At 41.4% G+C, this 13,354-nt stretch overlaps 1 protein-coding gene across 15 annotated transcripts in view; it reads right to left on the bottom strand.

The window, feature by feature from the left end:
- Positions 1–2,701: 2,701 nt before the first annotated feature.
- rdgB (retinal degeneration B) overlaps positions 2,702–13,354 on the bottom strand; it is a 41,015-nt gene continuing 30,362 nt past the window's right edge. For 8 of the 15 annotated variants that reach the window (XM_025302158.1, XM_025302157.1, XM_025302159.1 and 5 more), the window contains 7 exons: positions 12,879–13,141; positions 12,637–12,745; positions 12,249–12,405; positions 11,954–12,103; positions 11,511–11,691; positions 10,910–11,184; positions 2,702–4,314 (listed from right to left, as the gene is read on the bottom strand). In XM_025302158.1, coding sequence (XP_025157943.1) covers positions 4,170–4,314; positions 10,910–11,184; positions 11,511–11,691; positions 11,954–12,103; positions 12,249–12,405; positions 12,637–12,745; positions 12,879–13,141 — 1,280 coding nt within the window. In that variant the 3' untranslated portion in view covers positions 2,702–4,169. Of the gene's footprint in view, positions 4,315–7,472; positions 7,574–8,497; positions 10,058–10,909; positions 11,185–11,510; positions 11,692–11,953; positions 12,104–12,248; positions 12,406–12,636; positions 12,746–12,878; positions 13,142–13,354 lie in introns of those variants that run through there. The other 7 variants (XR_003113460.1, XR_003113461.1, XR_003113463.1 and 4 more) reach the window with 7 other exon arrangements.

Raw genomic sequence — 13,354 nt, 5'->3', positions numbered from 1 at the left:
CCGTTGATTATGTCACACTTCTATTCCCATCGGTTTCGGGAGCCAAGACGAATAATCTCTCTCCTCCTTTCTCTCGACTCGTCGATCGACTTTTCCGACGAAGTGCTAACTGTTTTTAGACACACGCGGGAATCCCGAGATTCGCAGGAACAGAAGATCGTGGTCGAGAGACAGAGTTCTGCTTCGTTCAATCTCGACTTATAAACTAATCAACGGCGCCTTCGTCTCGGCTCCGAGTCCGCGCGTTTCTCTCCTTAAACTATTATCGACGAAGCATCTAGCAGCTAGTCATTTCGACCTTCTCTCTCTCTCTCTCTCTCTCCCTCATTCCTCACAAATATTCTCCACGCAATTAACGTGATTATTTACACAACATCTGACGTTATTTACATCGCCCGCTACAAATTCTTTATGCGTCTATGTAACAAAAGGGAGCAGCTTCTTTGTACGACCTATATATCCTCTCCAAATATCTCGATGCTTCGTCTAACAGTGACGCACGCTCGATTTATTCCTTCTTTGCAGATTAACGCGCGAAATGCTCTTCGTCATCGTCGGAAAACGCTCCTGAAATGCCGTCGCAAAAAGAGAAGTTTGAATAAAAGAAGAAAGAAAATTATTCTAAAAAATACCAAATGTACAAATCAGTGATGTTATTTCAAGCGTCAAGAACTGTAGATAAACATACTGTCATTTTCATTTAAAAAAATTATTAATGGAGAAAATTTTATGATAAGAATTATAATAAGAAATTCTTTTGGAATTTTATAACTGAAAAATATACCGACATTCTGTCTTCTTTTATTATCCTTCTGCTTTATATGCGCTATTTATATTTTCGGAACTCTAAAGGATATCTTTAAGTACGTACTATCTACAATTAAAAGAAACTTAAAAAAAGACCATTTATCGTAAATAAGAATGTTAAATGAGGAAATTTCTTATTTACAATCTTGTTGCTCTGTATCCGTCATGTTTGTTAAACTGAGAGAAAAATATCTAAAGGATAAAAAATATTTATTCGATGGATACTAGTATATTTTTTTACTTACACTGATAAAATTTTTATTCAAACGTGAAAATACAAATTTTCCTAAGAATCGTAGTTTTCCACGAAAGCAATTCAATTTATCCTCTTAGAATAAAAAAATTTAGATTTAAATAAACGTGTCATTATTATCCAGCGAATAAATATTATTTACTTAGATATTTCTTCTCTCAACACAGTAAGATAAAATCTCTGCTATAATATTCTCTCCGTATACTATACTATCGATATCGTCGTAACTATTACTCCTTGTGTTACAAACATTTGTCCGGTCGGCTCTCACCAATAAAACACCGTGCTTCGGCTCGTAGCGATTGTTTCCGCGAATAAATAATACTTGATCGTTCCGGGAAGGGCATCGAATCTCCTTCTCGTCTACGTCTACGACGGAGGAAGCTCGAAGTCGCGAGTCGGTGGAGATCGCGTACAGTAATGAGACGCACCTTCTACCACGCGCGAACTCGCCTCCTCCTGTTCCGATTATATGAGTGACACGCGCGAAGAAGCGGCCCTGAAAGATAACTCGGCGCGGACCCCGCAGAGCATTACGTATTACGCCTCTCTAGAACGTTTTGGCAATGAATAGAGTACTAACAGATCCTCTTACACGCTAATTATCTCTAAGCATTGCTGTGTATATATATATGTATATGTGTGTGTGTGTGTGTGTGTATTTTGCGTATATGTGTCACAGATAACGTTACGTCACTTCTTTTTATTAATAACAACGGGTAGACTCAGGTAACAGTTTCAACAAGTTTCTCATTCTCGGCGCATTGTTCCGCCAAACGAAATTCTCCGCTAATATACATCAATTTATACCTTTGCGTCACTTGCGCGGATGTTGGCGGGTGCCGAATTGTGGTGGGAGAAATACATTCAAAAAGTAGAAAGAACGGTAAGCTTATAACGTAAGATGATGTTTGCCAGTTGGCATGTCTCGTCGTATCAAAATGACGCAAAGTATGCAAGTGAAAAACTTTGAGTATATGTACATACACGACGCGAGTCGATTCCGGAATGACGACACGGGAACAATACAGGGGCCGATGATTGAGATTTCGTGTGTAACGGAAGGAGTCGTGTAACTGGAGCTGTACAAGAACTCGTGGAACTGAAGACCCAGGAAAATGCGCGGTTCGCGGAGTCGAGGACCCACATGATGCAGGAGCCGCGAGACCGAATGAGGAATTCTTTTAATCTAGTCTTTGTATCATCGTGTCGATCCATGTGGACGTGAACTGCGAAAGGAAAGGAATTTTATTTGAGTTGATTAGAACTCTATCGCTGTTATTAATGCGCAATTACTACAATAATGGTGTCCTATCATTGCGGTGACAGCTGCGACTGGCAGATTTCCGAGGACATTTTGAAGCGAAAATCCTAGTACGAAAATGTCGAGGCTGCTATAGTTTTCTCCCCGAAAAGTAAAATCGTTACATAACTATTGTTATTAATGCGAACGAAATAAAAAAAATGTTTCGGAGATAAGGAACAATAAAAAGATTCTGTATCCAAAAATACGCTAATATCATGGAAATGATTCCGGCTTCAGGATACTTTGATCACTATATAACGAACCGCGTTTGAGTATATCGTAAACTTCCTTGCATGTTTTTGTTAATAATCATTTTTGTTAATAATCATACTTACTTCTTAATCAATCACTGATGTTTAATCAAAAAATATCCTAATCAATCACTAATGTATCCCACTGATGATGACGATGCACCGATGTTGCGTACTTAATGTATGTATATATTCTTAATCAATCACTGATGTTTAATAAAAAAAATCCTAATCAATCACTAATGTATATCCCACTGATGACGATGCACCGATGTTGCGTACTTAACCCACCATTTCTTCCCAATGTTGCGAAGTTTAACTTCACAAAATGCAGTCAAAATGAACTTATTTCACAATTAGTCTAACACTTCGTGAAAAAAAATAATTACTGACGTCAGTAATTAATTATATAAACTTCGTGTTACGTATACGCAACATTGGGAAGAAATAGGTTAATGTATGTATACTACGTTATAAAAAAGAATTGAAGAGCAATCTTCCTAAACAACGAGTCAATAAGCACCTCTCTCTCACTCTCTCTCGCTTACTCGCTTGTTCGCATTCACTGCTGTCTGCTCTTCAGCGCTCTCGTAGCGCCCCTGATGTCGGGAAAGCAATGTGCACGTCTTGCCCCACTCCTTCGCGTCCGACGTTTCTTACTGAACTGAATCGAAATTTTCCGTAATTCAGACTTTATCTTAAAATATCTCCACTTATAGACAACGTACACAAAAAGCACGAGAACACTTTTCTTCCTATTTTTGAAGGCCGAATCGATTGGGATTAAAAAAACCTCGATCGGTTCAGCCATTGCTGAGATATGAAAATCTCACCTTGTTTCAACTCGCAGTTTCGCGTATACTTAAGCGACCTTTCTTCATTCTTCCCATCTAAAAACCATTACAATCCCGATATTCTCGAGTCAGGATTTTCGTTAGGAATCTGCCATTCACGAGTGTGACGATAATGATGAAACACTCTGTATATAGCTGTGTATTAATAACCGCGACACGGCTCTCTTTTCAATCGTTCCTTTCCGCGTGTGAAATTTGTCCTCAGAGGAGTACTTTGTTATTTAAAATATCCAACATCAGGATTCTCTCTCCGTGAAGTGAAAATACAAAAGAGCAAATAAAGGTAAGATGAACTAAGGAGGAATAAGAAGAAACCCATGACACCGTAAGTCTGAGCACCGGGATTCCACGTGACAGCCAAGATCCACATGGGAATCAAGGAGATCCACGCGAGAACAAGGATCCGCAAGACTGAGAGTGTCCATGAGATGTGTGTAGGAACGACGTCTACGGCATCAAGAAACCTACGGGACATGGACTAAGGACTTTCTACGCGGTCGGCACGCACACAAATCTGAAACTATGAACGCCACTGTATAATCATGATCCACGACGAAAGAGTCTAACGAGTCGACGACGAAACGAGGGTCTACGAAACGAAGAGGGAACTATTGCATACGGAACCAGGAGTCGTGATCGTGTCCTTTCATCGCGAGTTACCGCCGGGATTCGAAGAACGAGCGGCAACGCGCGAATCGTCAGAGTTTCTCAGACGCCGCCGAGTGTGCAGGTGTTGCCGACGAATGCGTAGCCGGTGGGCCCACGCTTGTGGATCGTTCCAACGGGAAGGGCGTCTTGTCTAATGGTGGCTGCGAGATTGCCCGCTTCGCCGCCCTAAAAGAGCTATCAATCAGTAACAATTAATAAACGAGTCGCGAATTTCTTCCTCGAGATAACCGACGACCACGGTAACCCTTTTCATTGACTGGAAATCCCAGTCCGACTTCAATATCTCCATCGATCAGACAGATGGATTGGTTTTTACAGACATCGGAGATAAAAAAATCTAATTTATGTGTAAAGCATATAATTTCGAAATATCGTGTCTATTTATTATATCATTGTGAAATTATGTGAAAGTTCAAGGGCAAGATTTTTCAGACACGTTTTCGCAGAGATCATAAACTTCATATTTTCATCCTTCAGAGGATTTCAGCGTGATCGGAAATGGGTTACGCGTCCTCGGAGTCATCTCGATGACACATCTCGACTAACTCGACGTATCGTCATCATCGAGTCAGCTGACGATCGACAACACGCAAAATGCTTTTCTTGTGAGGGAACATGACATATATTGCATTCTTCCAACTATCCGCACGTCTAATCAAGGTCTATCGATTGTGCGAAACAGAAACAAACTGTACACCGATCCTGAAAAATCGAAGGAAATCTTCATAATTAATCATAAAATCTTTATAATTATAAGCTTCTCATTAGAAAGAAATTTTTATCGCGAAGGCGAAGTACATAATAAACGCGAACAATTTAGAAAGCATCGAGTGAAAATTACGAAATTCATACATTACGAAAGCAACACGACTCGCCAAGCGGTTTTCTTTTCCAGATCGTCATCTAATTCGCTTCTGTTGTGCAACGTGTGCAACAAGCGGCAGTGATGTCTTTCTTATTCATTTGTCACATTCGGAAATGAAAGCGCAAGTAATATGCATTCGTTCGTCCTCTATCACACTCAGGCTGAAAACAATAATTTCACTTGCGTTTGTCAATGCACATTATTCACTTCTGTTGTGGTTGTGGTTGTTGTTGTTGCTGTCGTTGTGGCAGTTATGCTGCTATAACATATTTTCTCTTTGCACCCTATACATAGATAATATCAACAGATGTCTACAGAATGCGGCGGAGGATATGTAAAGCAACGAACGCTCGTCGAATTTCGAGAAGGTGAGGAACGTTTCTTTCTTCACGGAACAGTTTTTCATTAGACTCACAGCGCTTCAATTTTTATCAGTGCATGCTTCCAGGATCAACGATCCATTTCGACGAGAATCAAATTCCGACGAGATAATAAAAAAATACATAGGATATCTAAAAACTCGCTAGATCTCAACTCTTGATATATCTTGTGAAAAAGAGAAAAACGAACATCGAGCTTCGATGCTTCGAGCTTAAGTTCTCAATCTCCAAATTCGACGAAGAAGTCACCTTGCTTTTTCCTGCCATACATATCTCATCGCGCATCCTGCGTGGAATAGTGTGCTTCGCATTGAGGTACAATTCACTTGAACGAACGGAGTGGATACAGATCGCCATTGAAAGCGGATGAATGAGAACAGCACAGCGGGGAAAGCGGCGTGTTTGAGACATCGTGTTGCTGAAAAGCGTGACGCAAAACATCTCCATGAAGCGTTAATGAATAATGAGTTGGATGTAGAAGACGGAAGACGCCTGTCCGCCCTGCAAATGACAGCGAGACTATTGTTAAGAGATGTCACATGTGTAAAAGAATTCGTTGATCCTCTCGGATGACGTGGGATTGCGGTACTAAGCGTTCAACTAAGCGGGACGATTCCTCGAGCTATCGAGGCCTTCTCGTTATTCGGCAATATATAAACAATGTGTAGTTCTGGCGGGCGCTCTTTCGTCGGCCGTAGAAGGACGTACAGTCCCGAGGAAGGATTATTTATAATTATACAACATCGCATATAATTCTATATAAATTATGTGTAATTATATATGTGTGAATTCTGCACCCAAAAAAAAGTATTCTATTTGTAAAATGATTTTTCCCATAATCTCATATTCTAAGCGAAGCCTTTTCAGAACAAGGATTCCTCTTTCGATCAAGCGATTAAAGTGAACCATTCATCCAAAATTTATTAGATATTATTCTAACTGTTTTCCTCTTATTTCAAGAGGATTTCCTCTTATATCAATTCATTTTCCTCTTATATAAAGAGGAATATATTGATTTGAATGTCGGCTTCTTTCGTTCAGTCATGTTCTACCTCCAAACATGAACGAAAAAATAATAACTATATGCTCATAGCTCAAAATATTTGGAATGCTTTTTAAGAAAGGTATGTGTGTTGCTGTGAACATATAATGAAGATAATTTACTCATATCTAGTCAAATATAGCTTATAATCTATTGCAAGAAGTTGAATAATATATTTTTTCTTTTAACTATGTTTCATACAATTGGTTATGATAAACATCTTTGTAGCTATAAAGTCCATAACAAAACTTCTGAATTGGAAATTTATTTGTTATGATGATCTTATTTCATTCGTGCCTATTTATTGTAGAACTGGAGCCAGAAGTACATCTATATACGTATTACTTTTCGCTATACATTATAATAATTTTTTCAAATTAACTAGTATAACCAGTAAGAATAAAGTACAGTAAGAATAAATAATAATCCTCTTAAAAAGAGATTAAATAATCTGTGTACAAGAGGAAATTTATATTAAAATCAATAAAATTTGCATTATACATATAACATATAATCCCTCTAATAAGAATAATGTGTTTGTAATATTTTCCTCTTAATCTTAAAGGAATCCTCTTGAGGCCATATATAAGAATGAAATCCTCTAAAATTTAAATGATTTCGCTTGTTCTGAAATTACTTTTTTCTGGATGTATCTCTACATAGGGCCACACACCCGCGAATAATCACGTGTCATTGTACATGGTTGTATGAACAATATTCATACATAATTATACATTGAGCTTTATTGATTATTTTCCTCGGGTTTGTCTCTCGCGGACACGACGAATCTGAAATTCGCCGCCAGTGCTACGAAGAGAACCACAAGTAGACAAGCGAGAAAGGTGGAACGATAGATCTTTTCTAGAGACAGCAAAACACCTATAGAACTTGACATTTCGATGTGAAGGGGGGAATGGAGGGTGGAGTTCTAATCGGTCAACCGATCGATCGTCCGTCTTTCTGTCCGTCCGATAGACCGATCGACCTCTACAAGCGCGTTACGATGTGGAAAATGTCTTATTGAACTGGCTTGAATCTCTCTTACATTTCGGTATCATAATGACGACGGCTCTCGTCACGCCCGCTTTCGTTTTCTCAATGAGCGTTCAAACGCTATCGTTTCGTTTCATTCCGTGGTTCCGTCACCTATGAATGGATGGAATGCCGAGTGAACGAACCAGAACCGCTCAGAGCGACGAGATTGTAATAGCACACGCACGTGTAGTAGTAGTAGTAGTAGTAGTAGTAGTAGTAGTAATAATGATTATAGCGTTGCGCAGCTGCAATGTGATGCATGATGATCGAATGATGAAAAGGCGTCGCGGCGTGATCCTCTAACAGAGATCGCACCCACTTGCGCGCATTCACACGTAACGATTATAATAACGATAATGATAATAATAATCGTGCATGTGTGTGACGTCGCATCGTTCGCTATCGCTGTCGCATCGTCATTCGTCTTCCTTAGCGCAAAGCAACGACTCCAGCCCGATCTACCAGCGGACGAAAAGTCACTCGTTGTTGCAGTCGTTGTTCGATCATTCGAGCCGACGCGGTGAAAAGTGAATTTCACGTGGAAAATCTGCGTCCGATTGGCGCGCACAATGCTCGCAACGCGTGCTCGGCGGAAAAAGTAATTACTACGGGTGAATCGGGATTTCATCGAACCGAAATTAAATTTCACAAAATTCATGAAATTTGAGAAAAAAAAATTATTTCAGCGAGAGAGACCGCGTTTGAAGGGAATTTCATTCGGACAAGTTTCGAACTGTACATCGAACCACGTAGCAAAACTCCTTTCGACCGGAAGGACATTGATTAGGCATGCAACATTTACGAACGAAAATATCCTCGAATCGCGATGTGCAAATTTGGAATGTACGTTCTGCGTTTCGATTAATAAATCGCGTGGATCACGTTCGCCGCGAGGAAACCGGTAGATGCGAGCGATCGGCAGTGGATCTAGCGTTTTGTAACACAAAACACTCATCTAACAAGTTTGTCTCAAGCGGAACGTAAATGGAGAAAAGAAAGGGAGAGAGATATAGAGGTAAAGAGACGGCGGTTTACCTTCGTCGCTAAAGTGAGACCGGTTCGTTTCGGGGAGGATAACGAAAACGACTCTATCGCCCGGCGTATCTAGACGGTCATAGAGCGGATTAACCACAAATCCTGGACATTAGGTACTCTAGCCGATGGACAAACTATAAGTTTCGAGCGTAGGGTGGCGACAACAGCTTTTTTCGCCGAGTAAAAGATAGAGACAGAGTGATATTTAACTACGCTGAGACAACGCGACATATCCTCATAGCAGGTACCTGCAATCAAGAGACTCGTCAGCGACATGGGTCGGATGGGTGCCCTTTTACTGCTTAGACACAGCATGGAACACGGTCGATACAGCGTGTCTTAAAGGTGGAAAGATTCCATCGAACGAAACGATTGAAACATCGATTCAAAGGCTCGTCAGATTTGTGCGACTAATTACGACGATCGCGTCGCGCGTTTTTAACAGTTTTTAATTTATTTCACAGTGACGGTATCAAGAATATCGTTACAAACCTGAAATCTTTCTTTCACGTACGTTAATTGCAGTGACTGAGATTCCAAAGCGCCATAAAACGCGCGTTATCTCATGAAAAATAATTCACAGATGCTGACAACACTCTGATGTAAATCTTGATGTCTGTATAGAGAATTCACTTTTGTGAATAACTGTTAACTTTTATAATTATTGCACGCGCATTTCGCGTCTTCGCGTATAAGAAGAGAATATAGCGAGCCGAATTTTACACAATCTTTCTACCGATAAAATCACGCTGCGACATACGCGGGAGATTTCGGAAGAAGCAGAGAGCGTAGGCGCCAACTTTTTACATCGATAAGCAGGTTCAGCTGCTTTCAGCTTGCCCGGGGCAAACGACTTACTGAACTTGTTTAGTCGCGCAAATCTAATTGTTACAAAACATGAATGTCTACGTGGAACGTAGAATTTTGTGCAATTCGATTACAAATTGATTGAACGCGACAGCTATTGCTAACACAAATAACGAATATTGCTTCACGTGGGATGTTTCATGTGATATTCCGGTCTAATTTATATAAATTGCACATATTATGCTAATAATTAACCGTTCAAACTTTGAAATTATTTAGCGCAAAATCGACGATGAAGGATGCACGAAGCATTTTCAATAAAGAGCACCGTCATAATTGATGCTGACGCAATATTCAATGAAACGCCTCTTAATTTTGCATCTCTGTCGGCCTGCCAATCAGACCGCCGCCACGCAGTCGGCGCCTACGCCGCAGAGTAAATAGTAGACGGTTGTAGATAATTACCAATGTGAGTAAGTAAATTGTACGTAGATTATAGGCGTGTGTTAGATGTGAGTAAGGTAGATTTTCCGCTTTAAGTAGACGCTGTTGCGCGCCGGGGAGTTCACCGCTGTGTCGTTACTGGAACATAGCCGGTGCTCGTTTTCACACACACAGAGGACACACACACTTGCCACGGCGAGCTGTGGCTATTCCCGCGCGCGAACGCCACACAGGGTGTCCTTACTCAAGCCTTTCTTGCCTGACCGTAAGAAAAGCACAGCGAGAGCCATTTGCCGCAACGGCGGTGCGCTATTGGATATCAGAATTAGGCGATTGTTGTATTTCACTTGTCTTCGTCGCGTGGCGGGGGGATTTTTTTAATTAATTCTAAACGCACATCCGGTAACCGGAGCGATGTTAGCGTCAAACTTCCGCAAGACTCATCGAACATCTCTCCGGATTTGCGACTAACGATCGTTACGCTAAACGACCCAGTGAGCGTAACCATCGTTGACGCTTGATGAAAGCCAGAGGAAACTGAACAATTATATCGGAATGTTTGGAAGTTTTCTTAAGAAGAGGGTTAGCGTCGTCAGGCAACAAAGGATTAAGACGATAAACCTGCTCTCACGTTGACTGCAACTTTTTCCTTGGTAGAAGCTTCGAGGATCAATCGCACCAATATCGGCTAACGCGCGATTAATTTTAACCAGTAAAACTGCCACATGCGGAAAGGGCGAAATTCGTCGCGAAAAATCCACTGATCTTGCGATTATCATCGGATCGGTCCGATAGTATTCCTCCGGAGACCTAACCACGGTGTCACTTGCGAATTGAATTCTCAGCCGGATGGACTTCTTCTTCGACATTTGCATGATCTCCAAAAATATCGTGAACGGAAGAGGAAGCGGCGAAATCGCGTGAAAGAATAACCATGGATGCAAGAAACGGTAAGCGTGATTGAGTAACCCGATCTTATATCGCGGCTGCGCGGTGCAACTGACCTCGCGGCACAGTGAAAATGCACGATTACGATAGCTTCCGGTGTCGCGAGCGACAACAAAGATCCGACAACAATAATATTCGACTGTATTCGGCGAAGCGTGGAGGGTCGCTCATGGCGATCGACTGCCGCGGCATATTGCCGCGTCGTGGACTCACCTTCGTCGGCGCAGCGAAGCGTTCTGTCCGGGCAGGCCGAATTGACCCCTGGGGATCACCATGCGCGCGTTACCCTGAGCGGGCCGCGAACCGCCGTGCGCCTGCAGCGTGCTCAAATGAGCGGCATAGCCGTCATATAATATTGTCGCCAAGACCTGGTGCCTTTTCGACACCTTGCCGATGATGAAGATCTGGCTCGGCTTCAAGTTTATCGCTGTGTACACACTGATGTCTTTCTCGCTGCCGTACGCCTGATGGATTATCATGCCGTGCTCCTGAAAGACGTCCGATCGACCGTAAGTCGGTGTGACATGATTCTGTCACTGTCTGTGTATACGTATCGCGGCTATGTGTGCAAATATACAAGATGCTTTAAAAAGAATAGACTGGCTACATGTAGTTATATTCTTCTCATCGAGACGAACGAACAAGTTCTCATAAACATAATGCTTAAAACGCTTAGTTAAAAAGTTGATGTCGTCTATATGAACCTTTTTGTTTGTTCTGTTGAGAAGAATATAGCTACATACAGCCAACCTATCCTTTCTGAAACACCTTGTACCGCAAGAACCGTCGCAATTCGCGATGTTAGACGACGTACCTTCACGAGCTTATTCAGGTACGCGGCTTTATGAGCGAGCGGATCTCTGGACAGGCCGTCGGCGAATGAGACGAGACCGTGAGGGAAGTTATGTTGCGACAGCCAGGAAACCACCGTCTGCTGTTGCATGTCGGGCCTCGCGGTAATGTAGATAATGAGGTAACCCAGTTCTTGCCAATGCCTATGAGCATCGATGGACCTTGTCAATATGACGATGATATATGATAGTTCGCTGATATTTTTATAACGAAAAAAAAAGAAAAGGACAGATCTAGAATTTGTGGAAGAATGTTTCTCTACGGTTGATTCTACACTTGCAAATGCAATGAGGTGACAATAAAATGAATAATCATGCGATTTCTTCATCCGTCAAATACGATAGCTAAAGAGTTGGATACAACTCTTCAACAGAAGTCAACAGAATCGTCTTCAGGATACGTCACCTTACAACATCAACGGCACCGGCCCAAACTTTCGGATCCTTGCCGCTCACCGACCTGCTGGCGGCGAAAGAACCGTCTATACTGAAAACCACGCACTCGGTTCTCGGGGGTATCACCGCCATGAAAAAATCTACAGATGTATGATCTCCCCTGCGAACGCGAACGAGCAAAGTTGAATTTGAATTCAAAATTCCCCAATTAATCGATGTGTTAATTTTCGCCTTAGTCACGATTCGTATTGACAATGTTTCTTTTTTTTACTGAAAATTCCGAGGATGTGAAGGAGATACGTTACCTTACAACCATCTTCACCGGGTAAAGCCCGTAACCTAATGCTTTGTCGTCCGGTATCTTGTAAATTATTCTACCGTTTTTGTCGGTCACCTCGGTGGAAAGGTGCATCCACTCGCCTGCTGGTGCATCTCGCATAATATGGATATCCACTTTCTCACCTGCGACAAAGAAGCGACACACGTTAAGTACGTGTCGGTCTGGTTGTTATATTTTCAGTCACAGCACTACATATCCACTTACAATGTAATTAACAAATGAGACCAAATATAAATCAAAACCAGTTCATAAAATTACTACATAAGTCAAACCTTAGACTTTTTTAAATGAGAAAGAAGAAGTAAGGATTGTGACTGGAGAAATAACTCACTTTCACTCATCCATACGCTTACCTGTTAAAGTTATCATATCAAGAGGACTGTACATGAACCTAGCGATTAGTACTTGTGGTGCGCCTTCCTTCACAATGACGTCATTCGCTCTGTGATTGGCAGCAACATTCTGTGAAAAGTTCAATGTGTCAATTAGAAACTCAAAGTTATCAGCGAGGGAAGGGAAGCCCAAAGTGACAAATGACAGATCCTTTCTTCGTAATCTCATTAATATGCTTGATACTCGATAAAGAAATACTTACCTTAAGTTTAACGGAGGTACGTTTTTTATTCCATTTCTCTCTGGGTTGACCTGGACGGAAGCAAGTGAGATCTTTGTCCTCATTGCCGAGCAATTGCAAATCGAATCTGCCCAATTGTCTCAGGATAAACGCGATCACGTCCGAAGATTCCCAATAACTAGCGTGGAAGAGGTGCGGCAAGGCGTTTGTAGGAAAATTAGCGAGACCCTCTGGACAATAAAGCGCGTAATCCAGTCTCTTGGTGCCCCACCACTTTTGCGTCACTGAACAAACATGAGAAGCGTGTCAGACGGAGAAAAACATTTATTCGAAAAGAAAAGATATCTAGTCTATCGCAAACTTTGTACGTTACTGTTACTCTATATATAACTATTAATTAAATAAGCATTTTATCTGATAATTAAATAATTATTCTACTCGACCAAATGCCTAAGATATTATACTCTCAATTGACAAATGTTGTACAAAATGCGTAA

The sequence above is a fragment of the Harpegnathos saltator genome, unplaced genomic scaffold (assembly GCF_003227715.2).
Source record: "Harpegnathos saltator strain DR-91 unplaced genomic scaffold, Hsal_v8.6 scaffold47, whole genome shotgun sequence".
Classification (NCBI taxonomy): domain Eukaryota; kingdom Metazoa; phylum Arthropoda; class Insecta; order Hymenoptera; family Formicidae; genus Harpegnathos; species Harpegnathos saltator.
This window is presented reverse-complemented; position numbering and strand designations above follow the sequence as displayed.